This window comes from Telmatherina bonti (assembly GCF_933228915.1).
Source record: "Telmatherina bonti genome assembly, chromosome: 13".
In the NCBI taxonomy this organism is placed as follows: domain Eukaryota; kingdom Metazoa; phylum Chordata; class Actinopteri; order Atheriniformes; family Telmatherinidae; genus Telmatherina; species Telmatherina bonti.
In genome coordinates this window covers 16,580,058-16,594,984 of record NC_136611.1, presented here as the reverse complement: position 1 = coordinate 16,594,984, position 14,927 = coordinate 16,580,058, and the positions used below count along the sequence as shown (strand labels likewise).

At 42.4% G+C, this 14,927-nt stretch overlaps 1 protein-coding gene across 1 annotated transcript; it reads right to left on the bottom strand.

The window, feature by feature from the left end:
* Positions 1 to 2,514: 2,514 nt before the first annotated feature.
* On the bottom strand, positions 2,515 to 4,965 carry mpeg1.1 (macrophage expressed 1, tandem duplicate 1; the record flags this gene model as incomplete). The annotated part of the gene is made up of 2 exons (XM_079251639.1): positions 2,515 to 4,173; positions 4,516 to 4,965. 2 exons carry the CDS (start codon positions 4,963 to 4,965, stop codon positions 2,515 to 2,517), a joined length of 2,109 nt encoding a protein of 702 aa, XP_079107765.1.
* Positions 4,966 to 14,927: the final 9,962 nt, after the last annotated feature.

Here is a 14,927-nt window from a genome sequence, read left to right as displayed (position 1 = left end):
TTTCTTGTTTAAGTGAAACTAAAGCTACTTATCACTAAAAAGATGCATGAAAATCTGCTGGGAAATTACTAAGAGACAGGGATGCTGATGAAGATGTCAGCAAATATATTTATTTGTTTTTGTGTTTTTGTGTATTTGGGCTTTAACTTGTGCTTAAGCAGTTATTTTTGTAATAGTCTATGGGCAAGTAGATGCACTAAAAAACTATCCGTAAATTCTTATTTGGAAATCACGGATTTACAGCAAGCTCTGTTTTCTGCCTGTTGTGTGCAGACTTTCCTGCTCAGATGTGCAGAAACTGGCCTCTTTTCACATGCAACAGTTGTAACAGCTAGTTTTTGACCCTCTGGTTTTTCACGGATGGAAAATCTTTTCCAGTTCCACTTCTTTAAGTTTCTCATAAATGTTTTTATCTTGTAATTAAGTTTTTTCCAGAAATCATGACTATTTTTTCCTGTAATGTAGTTTCTATCTGCCTCTGGTCAACCTGCCACAGCCATGTCTTGCTGCTTTTCTCCTCCGGAGCCTGTAGTATCACCTGTTTCAGACCAAACATATTTCAATTCAGATTCCTATAAAGGTTTTTATTTTTTATCTGGAGATAATTTGGTCTGTACTTGATATCCATCTTCATATTTTTTGTGCATGTCTGTCCCCTGACTTATCTTCCTATTAATGTGTTCCATTACTTCAGCACCGGCTCTTCCTATCCTGCTCATTCCTGACCTCCATCTGTGTCCAGACCGTCTTCACTCCAATTAAATAGCAGCTTCTTTTGTATCCAAGTGCATCTATAAATTAGATGCACTACAGTTTTACCTGTAGTAAATGCTGTAGCTCTGTATATAATGAAAGCATCCTGTTTGGTCCAAGTTTATTTCTATATAATTTATAATTCATTCAGGATAAATCTGTTGTCTCCTCAATTTCATTATCAATTACAAACTTTAGTTCTGTTGTCATTTGAAGACCAATCAGAGAAGATGACACATCAGCCACAGTCTTCACCAGAGTCTCACAACTCCAGCAGTCCAGCAAACAGGCAGAGCTGAGAGCATGCTAGTCTCTGCTGCTGGGATATTGGTACACATCTGTCCACAGTGGACTAACTGGCCCTCATGAGGATGATTGTCTGCTTGCAAATACTGTAATTCCCTCACAGTGCAAAAATAGCTTCTCGCAATGTGTGTTTTCACTCGTTTACTCGCCAGTAAAACTTAGGCTTTGTTGGTCTGTTTTTAGGGTTGTCCCTGTGGAACTAAATAAAGGCCCTATTAGTCAAAAAATGCCAGGCTCTCAGTGTGGGCTGCAATGACGTTGATCCCCTGTTTTACCAGCAAAGTTTGCCGTCTTACCCTGGGAAAGTGGGGGGATGGATAGGTGTCACTGTGAATCTGAGTGAGATGTGTCCCAGTCCACCCATCCCTAGTGCCAGTGGTGTAGTGGTCCCTGGAAAAGTAGGTATACTCTAAACTTTTTGCCCTTGTTTTAAAAACAAAAAAAATAAAAATAAAAAAAATAGCCCAGCTGTTTGATAAAAAGTGACATGTAAGACAACTCTATTTAGTTCACCCCTAAAATCCATCAGGATGTTTACTCATTTTCACATAATTTCTGCTCTTCAGTTTCAGGGAGGAAGAGTTATGAAATGACTCTAGAAGTTTAGAAGTGGATATACTCAATGCTGATTAAAAAAGAAGTGGGTATACTCCGTATACCTGCATATACCCTGGACCACAACACTGCCTAGTGCCATCTTCGCCCTTGCCAAGAGACAAGAACCTGCATACGGCAGTGTCATTCTATGGGGGATTGTTTTACTGCACAAAGGTCTACATAACAAGTCAGGATGGAGGGAAAGAGGGATGCTAAAGTGTAGAGAACAATCCTTCAATGAGGCCAAAGGATCCCATTTCAACAACAATCAGTCAGATGTTTGAAAAAAATCAGGTTTATTTATTTCTGTATTTTACATGACCAAATAACTGAAGTACACTTACAAATTTTTATTTGTATAAAAGATTGCAAAAAAAAAATATCACAAATTCTCAATCTGATGCTTTTTATGCTCATAGAAAAAAATACTCATTATCTAAAGAATCATTTTAATGTCATTTTTTCTAATTTAAATCAATACACAGTTTTTCAAATCAGACATCATTAAAAATAAACAGCATATTGTGCATAGTCCTGTGCATCTTGTCTTCACGAGGGCAGTAGAGGTTTGCTCCACACTGAAAATTCCTTCTAAGTCCTCTGTGTTGTAACACGCAGGTGTGTGTAATGTCTTATGTCCCACTTCTAATAAACTACTAAATATAGTAAAATATTTTTGGTTACATAATGCAGAATTATTAGTGTTAATAATGCATTTAATGATTCATAACTAAAGCTGTTAGACGTGTGAAAGCGGTTCCATTTTAAGCATCAGTACGTCTGAGACAAACAAGGAAGTTAAAACCAAAACCTTTCATATCTTGTTTTCACGTGCTAATCCTCTAAGTTCTACCTTTATCATTCCTCGCCTTGTTCTGTCTGCCTCTCAGCCTCATGACGTATTTCTTCATAGCCTCTTCTTTCCCTAAACCCAGACATCCTCCTCCTCTTCTTCACCAGGATAACTGCCACAACAATCACCAGCAGCATCAAACCCATCACACCAAACGCAACCCCTGCCTTTTCCCCACCAGACATCGAATTCAAGTCTGGGTTAAGCTTTCGAACAATTTCCTTGATTTCCTCTGGTTTGGCAAGTTTCCATGCTTTAGTCTGCCCAACTCTGACCCAGCTCATCTCTCCTTCAGTCATCACCATCACTGTGTTAGTGGCTTGCATGCTGACCAGTGGACGTTTAGTGAAGGGAGGCAGATGGATTGGAAGCAGCTGCCCACCTGTGAAGAGTCCAGACTGGACACAGTAAAGGATTTCACAACCGTCGCTGACTGTAGCAAGGTGCTGACTGAACTTGGGAGGGCACCTGCGTTGCTGCCCAGCCAACGGGTTGTTTGACTGACAGCTAAAAAGGCCTCCAAATGGTACCGAGTATCTGGTGCTAGTCTCATAGTCGTTACTAATACAAATCATTTCGCCATCTGAGAGAAACTTCACTGGAATGAAGTTTGGGGGGCAACTTTTGGCTCTCGTGATGGGGTTCTGGGAGGAAGGGCTATAAATGCCTCCAAACAGATATCCTGAGTTGTCAGGGGCTTTTCCATTCACAGAACACCAGTAGGTATTAATGCGAGCAGAGCGAACGTGATAGTTATGCTGACACTGTGTTCTGTGGCAAGTTAAAATCAGCCAACAGGAATAACTTTCCTCATAACAGTCATATGTTGTGTAATCTTTTTGTCTCACTTCTGATCGCAGTAAAGTTGGATAATAAGGTGAACGGCAGGAGAAATCTCCTGTGTCAGGGTTTTTCTGCTCCATTGCAGCACAAAGTGGATCTGCATCTGGGGTGAGTTTTTCACACGCCTGGTACACACCCCCAAAGCTAAGATTTGTGGCAGGGCCCTCACACGAGTTATCATCAACGTTTGCTTGGAAATTAAAGTTTTTAGAGCCGACGTCTACACAGCCAGGGCGGGTATTTATCTTGTAGTAGCGATCTATGGCCTGACTCACTGACAGAGCCACTTTGCCAATTGTGGGTGGCGGCAGATCAGGCAAAGTGTTGGTGTTTATGAAGTTGTGGAGCGGAAATCCGGATCGGTCGATAGCAACCAGATTATTTCTGGTACTTTCCTGCCACTTTTGCAAACCGATGCCAGGATAGAAAGGTACACCTCCATGGCTTTGTATGAGGGAATACTGAATGTTGGACTGATAAGTTTGAAGCGATGAACTCTGTTGGGTGTTTTGACTACTTATGTCAAACTTGAGTTTATCAAAAAAGTTTAGTCCAGCTTGCGCTTTGATGGTGGAGGTGTCTGATGCACTGGTTGACACATATGAAGAACGAAGGTAGTCTTCCTGCACCAAAGAAGCCCCAGCATCGATACTAGTTATAACATGAGTCCCATAGTCCAGCACCATCTTCTCGGACAGATATGCAGCATTCCTTGTCTGGTTGTTTTCCACTGCATCAGCTATTTCTTTGACTTGCTGAGCAAAGCGTGAATCCAGATTGAAGTCTGGGTACGCCTTCACTGAGTAGATGAAGTTACGAACCTTTTGAAGAAAAGGGATTATAATGTTATAAATGTTTAAACTCTTCTTTTTACATATTTACAGAAAACTTCTTTTTATGTTCTTCTTGGCTCAAATTAAACTCTAGGACAGTATATAAAAACACACATTGCATAAAAGACCTTTAAAGAGTTAAGGATATTTGAGTCTAAATAACATTTTTTATCTACTATATTTTGCTTAGTCTATAGGAGAGAAGGATTTTTTTCTATTTGCATGGACAAAAAAATCTGAAAATATTTTCTCTTTTGATTGCAAAAAACCTTATTTATATGTTTTACATGAAAAACTATTGAAACAATTATTTAAAAAGAAAAACTTTACCTGCACTCTGGCTGTAGTTGATGAGTCTTTGACCTGATGAGTTTTCATCCTTGTGTTCTCAGAAGAAAACTTAGCATTCAGCACTGATAGGAAGGATACATCAGCATTTATGGTTTGAGATGTGGAACTTTTCTGTTCCAGCCAAGTACTGATGATCTCTGAGTTGGTCTCCACACCCGTCTCCTTGTTGGGGATGACAAACACCTCATCTGGGATGAGGTAGAGCCCATCCTCAGTGGTCTGGCACTGGAAGTAGCTGAGATTCATGACTCGACCCATATCCATGTTCCGGAGATTATCCCAGCCTCCACCTGGCAGCACCTCCAGTGCTGTGAGGGAGAAGTTGGTGGAGGCACGGCATTGTCTGAGCCAGTTGGTTGGGCGGCTCAGAGGGACAGAGAAACAGACAGGAAAAGAAAGGAGAGCCAGAAATATAACCTCTGTCTTCATGATGGCTTTGTCATAAATGAGAATTGCCTCACATCCTCCTCTTATACCAGCTTGCCATCACATGACAGAACAGAAACATTTTGATCAACAGAGGTAATTTATTTTCACTTGCGTTTCTACTGTTTATTTTTACTTCATTTTACAAGACATCTACTCTATTTAAATGTAAAAGAACCCAGATCATCTGTGTAAATTCTTTAGCTATTTCCATTTTAATTTTAAAAAAAAAAACTAATTAGGTCTATGCACCAATAAATGCTTAAAACTCACTAAAACTGAACACATTTGTTTTATCCAGTGGTTCCCAAACTAGGGGGCACCACCAGAGAGGTCTCCAAGTTATGACGGATGGGAAGCAAGGCTAAATAAAACTTGAGGTTTCGGCACATGACAAATTTGTGAAAGTATCAATGGGAAACAAAGATGAATCAACAAAACAAACTTCAAGTACTAAAAGTAAAGCAAAGAAAATCTGATGGAGCATATCTGCCTCTGGGCTTGAATAGGTAATGATTAAGTAATAGTATTAATCAATGGTGGTTAATGAAGATTGTATTACAATATAATCATCTGATATTATGAAGTATGAAGCTAAACAAGTAAGAACACCAATTGAGGACATTTCATCTTGAACACAAAGAAAAGCCTGCTGGTTACTTTGGAAATAAACCATCCAATTATCACATATAGCTCTTCCAGGAGGAATAAAACAACTTTTATTTTCCTTTCTTTTTCTCCTTGACAGGATTAAATTATGGGCTCTTGATCTCCCCTTGCAGTCAGGGGGGTGTCATCCTAGAGGACTGGAGAAAATGACCTTTTGTGACCCGAAAGAGGAGGACGGCTTTGGGTGTATTAGTTTTCTTTTCTTTTTCCCCCCAGATAAACACACAATTCACATTTACCTCCAGATTTCTCTTTCAGGACCTCCTGCAGACCCCAAACCAGATGGTCTGAACAAAACCTCTAACACAATTTACAGTCCCTTAGGTCAATAGATACAGAATGTCACATCGAACTAAGCAACTGGCTCTTGTCAAAATGACACCTTTACACCTCCAGATAAGACTCAACGGCGCCAGGAGAGAGACCCGGCAACTCTGCTTTGATCCTCCCCGAATATACATTCTGGGTGACAGATCCACCCCTCTTCCCACAGGAAGAAACTCCAGATGCACTTCTTTGTGTCTTAAATCTCCTTTCACTAACTGGTTTAATGTAGCCTACATGATTTTTGTTGATAGATTTGACTGAAGTTTCCCTTTTTATTCATTCTCATATGTGATTTAAATCCTTGAACTGATCACATATCAGAATCAATCATGAACACTTTACTACATAATGTTGGATATATCTTTCCAAGTTTGGAACCCCTGTTAAGCAAATAATAGGAATGGATAAGAATGTAACTCTCTTTCAGGATTCATCGGCTGAGGAAGACAAGTCATGCCAATGGATTAATCCACACTTGATAAGAAATATGTGAAATATACAACAATTGGGTCTCATGTGTAAAAGTATTACTATTGGTAAATGTTCCCTTTTCAAGCAAACAAAACATCTGCATGAGTCCCCAGAATGTTGATTGCCATGCTTAAAGCTAAGAAACAAAGTTAATAATTTGATTATCATGATCATGTTAATGAAATGGGAGAAAGGAACCAGGGCCCGCAGTGAAATAAGACCTGAATCACTCCTACCCTCTTGGTTAACAATCAAAGCTGACCTGATTGGGTAAGACTGACCAGCCTTCTGACTATTAGTGGTTTGCGATTGGTCAGGACCTAGGAGGAAGGGTCCAGTTAAATGGACCCGCGCTCTGGACTTAGTCTTCTCTTCTTTTTGTTTGTCCTAGCTTGTTCTTCTGTCTCGGCCCTTGACTCTCGATCGCCGTGATTCTTGTACTTTGACTTAATTTCGTTGCCCTCTCGCAACTTTCCGCTGTACGCAGCTGTTTCTTTGTTCTCAGAAGTTTACTCCATCTCTCTTCTTTTGTGCGCGTAAGATCTTAACGAGATAAGTTCGAACAGAAAAGTAATATTTGTGTTGAAGGCGAAACAAGCCTTGTTTAAGTTTACCCAGCGAATATTTTTATTTTTCCTTTTTGAGATCAGTAATTCACCAGAACAGCAGTTCCACTAATTTTTGCGTCTGTACAAGTACTGCCTACCCTCAGACAGTACGCGTGGAACACAACCTTTGGAATAATTTGAGTACGAGAAACACCGCCCTTGGCTCTGGGATTCTGCTGGACAGAGATCCCAACCCGTTCATCAGAGCAGCTCCAGACCTACTTCTCCCAACGCCAGAAGGTCCATTTCCCGGAGACTTGCAGTCCAGGACAGAACCACCCGGTCCGCCGGCTCCATCAACTGACCCAGCGGGAAAAAGTAGGATCTTCATAGCGCTTTGATATCACTTGTGGTGTTCAACAGTACATCAAATTTAACCAAAGTATAAATTTGAATTCTCATCCAAACACTAAGTATAATTTTAACAAAGATTTAAGTGAAATAACGATACCGATTTAATTGCTTCAATTCCAACCAGTTCCTTTCTGCCCCATTTCATTCAATTCATTTTTACCTCTCATTATTACTATCATAAATGAAAATCCCTGTAAACAAATTCACTTGACCATCTCACCAATAACCTCTCCATCATTGCTCATTTTCACTGCTGTATGTTTACCATCATTGTAATAAATAGGTATAATCAATTCATCCGTTCTTGTCATAATTTCTGAATGTACAATTTCTGGTTCATTCGTTCTGAGAATTTACTACTTTAAGTGAGACTGTGTTTATTGAATTAAGTATATTTCAGGTTTTTCTCATCCTCCTGAATCTTAAGTTAAGTAAAAGTGATGAGTGGTGCTCCGAGGTAATTAAAATTTAATAAGTAGTAATTGATAGAGGCATAGTTTTACTACAATATATATATATAAATATATATATATATATATATATATATATATATATATATATATATATATATATATATATATATATATATATATATATATATGTTGTATATATACCCCTCCCTGAGCCGTCACCTTATCGTGGTGGAGCGGTTTGTGCGTCCCGAAGATCCTAGCAGCTATGTTGTCGGGGGCTTTATGGCCCTGGTAGGGTCACCCATGGCAAACAGGTGTCTAGGGGAGGGACCAGGCCAAGCACGGCTCATCGACTTCTATGATGACGACCAATCTGGGCATGAATGTTCCCTTGCCCGGACGTGGGTTACCGGGACCCCCCTCTGGAGCCAGGCCTGGAGGTGGGGTACGAGAGCGAGCATCTGGTGGCCGGGCCTTCGCCCATGGGGCCCGGTCGGGCTCAGCCCGAAAGGGTTACATGGGCCCCACCTCCCGTGGGCTCACCATCTGCGGGAGGAGCCGTAGGGGTCGGGTGCAATGTGAGCTGGGCGGCAGCAAGGGGCGGGGACTCTGGCGGTCCGATCCCCGGCTGCAGAAGCTGGCTCTAGGGACGTGGAACGTCACCTCTCTGGTGGGGAAGGAGCCTGAGCTTGTGCGCGAGGTTGAGTGGTTCCGACTAGATATAGTTGGACTCACCTCGACGCATGGCTTGGGCTCTGGAACCAGTACCCTCGAGAGGGGCTGGACCTCCTTCCACTCTGGAGTTGCTCATGGTGAGAGGCGCCGAGCAGGTGTGGGCATTCTCATCAGCCTCCAGCTTGGTGCCTGCACGTTGGGGTTTACCCCGGTGGATGAAAGGGTAGTTTCCCTCCGCCTCCGGGTGGGGGGACGGATCCTGACTGTTGTCTGTGCTTATGCGCCGAACAGCAGTTCAGAGTACCCATCCTTTCTGGGGTCCTTGGAAGGAGTGCTGGAGGGTGCTCCTTCTGGGGACTCCATTGTTCTGCTGGGGGACTTCAATGCTCACATGGGCAATGACAGTGAGACCTGGAGGGGAGTGATTGGGAGACATGGTCCCCCCCCCTCTGAACTCAAATGGTGTTTTGTTATTGGACTTCTGTGCTTGTCATGGATTGTCCATAACGAACACCATGTTCCAGCATAAGAGTGTCCATATGTACACCTGGCATCAGGATTCCCTGGGCCGCAGTTTGATGATCGATTTTGTAGTTGTATCGTCGGACCTGCGGCCACATGCCTTGGACACTCGGGTGAAGAGGGGGGCGGAGCTGTCAACTGATCACCACCTGGTGGTGAGTTGGCTCAGATGGTGGGGGAGGAAGCCGGTCAGATCTGGCAGGCCCAAACGTGTTGTGAGGGTCTGCTGGGAACGTCTGGCTGAGTCCCCTGTCAGAGCGAGCTTCAACTCCCACCTTCAGCAGAGCTTCGAACATGTCCCGAGTGAGGCGGGGGACATTGAGTCCGAATGGGCTGTGTTCCATGCCTCTATTGCTGAGGCAGCCAGCCAGAGCTGTGGCTGTAAGGTCGTTGGTGCCTGTCGTGGCGATAATCCCAGGACTCGTTGGTGGACACCAGCAGTGAGGGATGCCGTCAAGCTGAAGAAGGAGTCCTATCTGGCCTTCTTGGCCTTTGGGACTCTGGAGGCAGCTGATGGGTACCGGCGGGCTAAGCGGCATGCGGCTTCAGCTGTTGCCGAGGCAAAAACTCGGGCATGGGAGGAGTTTGGTGAGGCCATGGAGAAAGACTTCCGGACGGCTTCGAGGAGATTCTGGTCCACCATCCGGCGGCTCAGGAGGGGGAAGCAGTGCTCCATCAATACTGTGTACAGTGGAGATGGGGAGCTGCTGACCTCCACTCGGGACGTTGTGGGTCGGTAGAGGGAATACTTCGAAGACCTCCTCAATCCTACCAACACGTCTTCTGATGAGGAAGCAGAGCTGGTGGACTCAGGGGTGGACTCTCCTATCTCTGGGGCTGAAGTCGCTGAGGTGGTCAAAAAGCTCCTTGGCGGCAAAGCCCCGGGGGTGGATGAGATCCGCCCGGAGTTCCTTAAGGCTCTGGATGCTGTGGGGCTGTCCTGGCTGACACGCCTCTGCAGCATCGCGTGGACATCGGGGGCAGTACCGCTGGATTGACTGGGGTGGTGGTCCCCCTTTTTAAGAAAGGGGACCGGAGGGTGTGTTCCAATTACAGGGGAATCACACTCCTCAGCCTCCCTGGTAAGGTCTATTCAGGGGTCCTGGAGAGGAGGGTCTGCCGGATAGTCGAATCCCGGATTGAGGAGGAGCACTGTGGTTTTCGTCCTGGTCGCGGAACAGTGGACCAGCTCTATACCCTCTTTGGGGTCCTGGAGGGGGCATGGGAGTTTGCCAAACCAGTCTACATGTGCTTTGTGGACCTGGAGAATGCATTAGACCGTGTCCCCCGGGGGCTCCTGTGGGGGGTACTCCAGGAGTATGGGGTACCGGACCCCCTTTTATGAGCTGTCAGGTCCCTGTACGACAGGTGTCAGAGCTTGGCCGCATTGCCAGTAGTAAGTTGGATTCGTTTCTGGTGAGGGTTGGACTCAGCTAAGGCTGCCCTTTATCACCGATTCTGTTCATAACTTATATGGACAGAATTTCTAGGCGCAGCCGAGGTGTTGAGGGGATCCGACTTGGTGGCCTCAGGATTGGGTCCCTGCTTTTTGCGGATGACGTGGTCCTGTTGGCTTCATCTGGTCGTGATCTCCAGCTCTCGCTTGAGCGATTCGCGGCCGAGTGTGAAGCGGCTGGGATGAGACCATGGTCCTCAGCCGGGATAGGGTGAATTGCCCTCTCCGGGTCGGGAGTGAGGTCCTGCCTCAAGTGGAGGAGTTTAAATATCTCGGGGTCTTGTTCACGAGTGAGGGAAGGATGGAGCGCGAGATCAACAGACGGATTGGTCCGGCGTCTGCAGTAATGCGGGCTCTGTGCTCTCCAGGAAACGCTGGAGGGATTACATCTCTCGGCTGGCCTGGGAACGCCTCGGGATCCCCCCCGCAGAGTTGGCAAATGTGGCTGGGGAGAGGGAAGTCTGGGCTTCCCTGTTTAGGCTGCTGCCCCTGCGACCCGACCCCGGATAAGCGGCAGAAGATGGATGGATGGATATATATATATATATATATATATATATATATATATATATATATATATATATATATATATATATATATATATATATATATATATATATATATATATATATATATATATGTATGTATGTATGTATGTATGTATGTATGTATGTATGTATGTATATATATATATCTATATCTATGTATGTATGTATGTATGTATGTATATATATATATATATATATATATATATATATATATATATATATATATATATATATATATATATATATATATATATATATATATATATATGTATATACACTATTCACAAAAAGTTAGGGATATTCAGCTTTTGGGTGAAATTTCACAACAAGCCTAAAATGCATTCAAACCTGTACAGGTGAACTTAATGTGATCTTCTCTAAGCTTTTAAATGCACATGTCCAACTGTTAAATGTTTCAATAAATTTTGCACAAGTTGCTGTTCTCTAACAAGGAGCTTAACAGCAAAAATCACGGCAGGTGTGTGATCCTTGAATTGACCAATAAATGTCCTGGTTCAATTAGAGCTGGTGTTTAAACAGTTGTCCTCATCATGCTGTTCACATTTTGACATCATGAGACCAAGACGACACCTAACAATGGAACAACAGTCCCTTGCCATTGCGATGCTTCAAACAGGACGTTCTCAGACAGAAGTGGCCACTGAGCTTGGAGTGTCACAGAGTGTCATCAGCAGGTTGCAACAGAGATATCGATAGACTGGAAGAGTCACAGAAAGGCCTAGAAGTGGACGTCCTTTGGTCACATCCCGTGCTGATGACCGCTACATTGTGAACACGGCCCTGAGAAACCGGATGATGAATGCCACTCAACTCCAGGCACGTTTAAGAGAGGTGAGAGGCACCCAAGTGTCACGTCAGACCATTCCAAACCGTTTCCATCAGCGTGGTCTGCGTGCTAGACGACCTGCACGGGTACCTGACCACACCACCAGGCACAGGCATCATCGTCTTGCATGGGCCAGGGAGCATTTACGCTGGACGAGGAACCAGTGGGCCTCAGTGCTGTTCTCTGATGAAAGTCGATTCACACTGAGCAGAAATGATGGCCGGCAACGATGTTGGAGACGTCAGGGAGAGCGCTATGCATCAGCCACTGTTGTCACCAGGCGAGCTTTTGGTGGTGGCGGTGTTACAGTGTGGGCAGGGGTGTCCACTTGGTACAGAACTGCCCTACACTTTGTGAATGGTACAGTGACAAGTCCATACTACCTGAATAACATCATTAATCCAGTGATTGTGCCCCTACATGAACAGCACAGGCCTAATTTCATCTTCATGGACGACAATGCTCCTGCTCATCGAGGCCGCATCATCAGGGAACGGCTGTTGGAGACTGGTGTACCTCAAATGGAATGGCCTGCACTCTCTCCAGACCTGAATCCCATTGAAAACCTGTGGGATCAGCTGAGCCGTCGTGTAGAGGCTCGAGACCCTGCACCCCAGAACCTCAATGACCTGAGAGCTGCCCTTCAAGAAGAGTGGGATGCCATGCCTCAGCAGGCAATAAGTTGTCTTGTGAACAGCATGAGACGTCATTGTCAAGCTGTAATTGATGCTCAAGGGCACATGACGAGATATTGAGACGTTCAAATTTTTTGTTGTGGTGTAACTACCATTGTTGTTACCTTTTGTGTTGAATGAATTTTTTGAGATGAGGAAATCAGTAGTGCATCCTTCTACTTAAATGTCTTACTTTTATAATATTATATCACTGTAGCATGAACATATTGCATTTTCCATAAATTTCACCTGAAAGCCAAATATCCCTAACTTTTTGTGAGTAGTGTATGTATATATATATATATATATATATATGGCTCTTCTTTATTCCTCTGCACTTAATGGGATTATTGCACACCTGTGGGATGGGCATAAAATCTGGTTACTTACAGTCCTTTTCCAGACACTTTTATCCAAAGCGACTGACAAATGACAAGTAATGAATAACATGAGTGGTTTTCCAGTCATTCTTCACCAGTCCATAACAACTCTCCTGTGATATTGAGCTCACTCTAGTCATTTGTATTTTTTTAACTTTGCCTTCATCACTGTTACTTTTATGTTAAATAAACATGTATTTATGCTTGAAGATTAGCCTCCCAGTCCTTCCTCTTTTTTGAAATATTTTATTTTAATTTTCAAATTTTAATTTTACAAATGAAGAAATAGCCCAATGGGTCAAAACAATTGCAACAAAAAATATTGCCCCCCTCCCTCCCTCCCTCCCATGCTCACTCAAAGAGAAAAAAAAAAAATTGCTCCTGTTATAATTGCATATTGTTCAAAGGAACAAAATATATATGTATATATATACCACGATAAAGCCGATTAAAGTGCGATTGCACCTACATAGTCTAAGTAAGCTTGCCAAATTTTAACAAAAGTTTTATATGATTGTCTTAGGCTGTATGTAATCTTTTCTAAAGGAACACAACTGTTCATTTCTGCGTACCATTTGGTAAGAAGAAGGGGGGAAACAGACTTCCATGTAACAGCAATAATCTTTCTAGCCACTGCCAGGGCAATTACTAGGAATTTTGTTTGGTATTTGTTTAATGGTTCATTAATTTTTATAAAATTTCCGATTAGAAAAATTTCAGGATCCAAGGGTATAGAGATCTTTATAATTTTGGATAAAGTGTTACACAAGTCCAGCCAAAAATCTCTGAATTTTACACATGACCAAGTACAATGTACAAATGAGCCAACTTCTATTGAACATCGAAAACATACATCAGAGAGTTCTGGCTTAGATCTATGGATTTTTTCTGGAGTCAGATACAACTGATGTAGAAAATTATAATGGATAAGTCTGTATCGTGAGTTTATAGTGGCAGATATGCTGTCCTTACACAAATCAGACCAAAGGGTGTCGTCAATTGTGATATTTAAGTCTGATTCCCACCTCTCTTTGGATTTATAGATTTTTGGTTTAGGACATTCTTTTATCAAAACAGAGTACACTTTGGAAACAAATTTACATGGGTCACCATTATGCAATAATTTTTCAAGATCCGTTAGAATAGGTAAAACAAAGTTCTTGCCCAGTTTGCTACTTAAAAATGATCGTAACTGAAGGTAACAAAAAAAGGTTTTGTTTGGCAAACTGAATTTTCCTTTCAGTTGTTCAAAAGTCATCAAAGATCCTTTCTCAAAGCAGTCCTCCAGTTTATGAATTCCATGTTGATTCCAAGTTTCCAGAATCTTATTGTTTAGAGTCAATGGGATGAGATGGTTTTGCTTTAAAGGAGACTTCGATGACAGTTCGATTTTTTGTCCAATGCTTTTATGTATTTCATACCATAACTTACTGAGGTGAAATAGAATTGGATTACCTGTTAGTTTAGACAATATTATAGAGTTGTACTTGTATATAAAATCTTTATAACCATTATCTCTCAAGGAATGAAAAGCGATGCATATCCAGGATGGAACTGTGTCACCCTCAAACATGGAAAAAATAAATCGCATTTGAGCTGCAAAATAATATTTTTTGAAATGAGGCAGCTGGAGCCCTCCTGACTTATAATCCCATGATAACATTTCTAAAGACCTCCTTGCCACTTTACCATTCCAAATGAATTTCCTTACAGTTTTATTTAGAGATTTAAAAAAATCTTGAGGAAGAGGTATAGGAAGTGATTGAAAGAGATATTGCAACCTTGGCAGAATGTTCATTTTGATGCAGTTGATTCTTCCAATCAAAGTAATGGGTAGACTAGACCACTTGTGCAAGTCTTCCTCAATATTTTTAATTAGTGGGCTGTAATTCAATTTATAAAGATTTTTAAGATTATTATCCACAGTTATGCCAAGATATTTTACACCTGTTGTAGTCCATTTAAATGCAAAAGTGTTTTGATATCCAGAGTGATTAAATGTTGTAAGTGGAATTATTTCA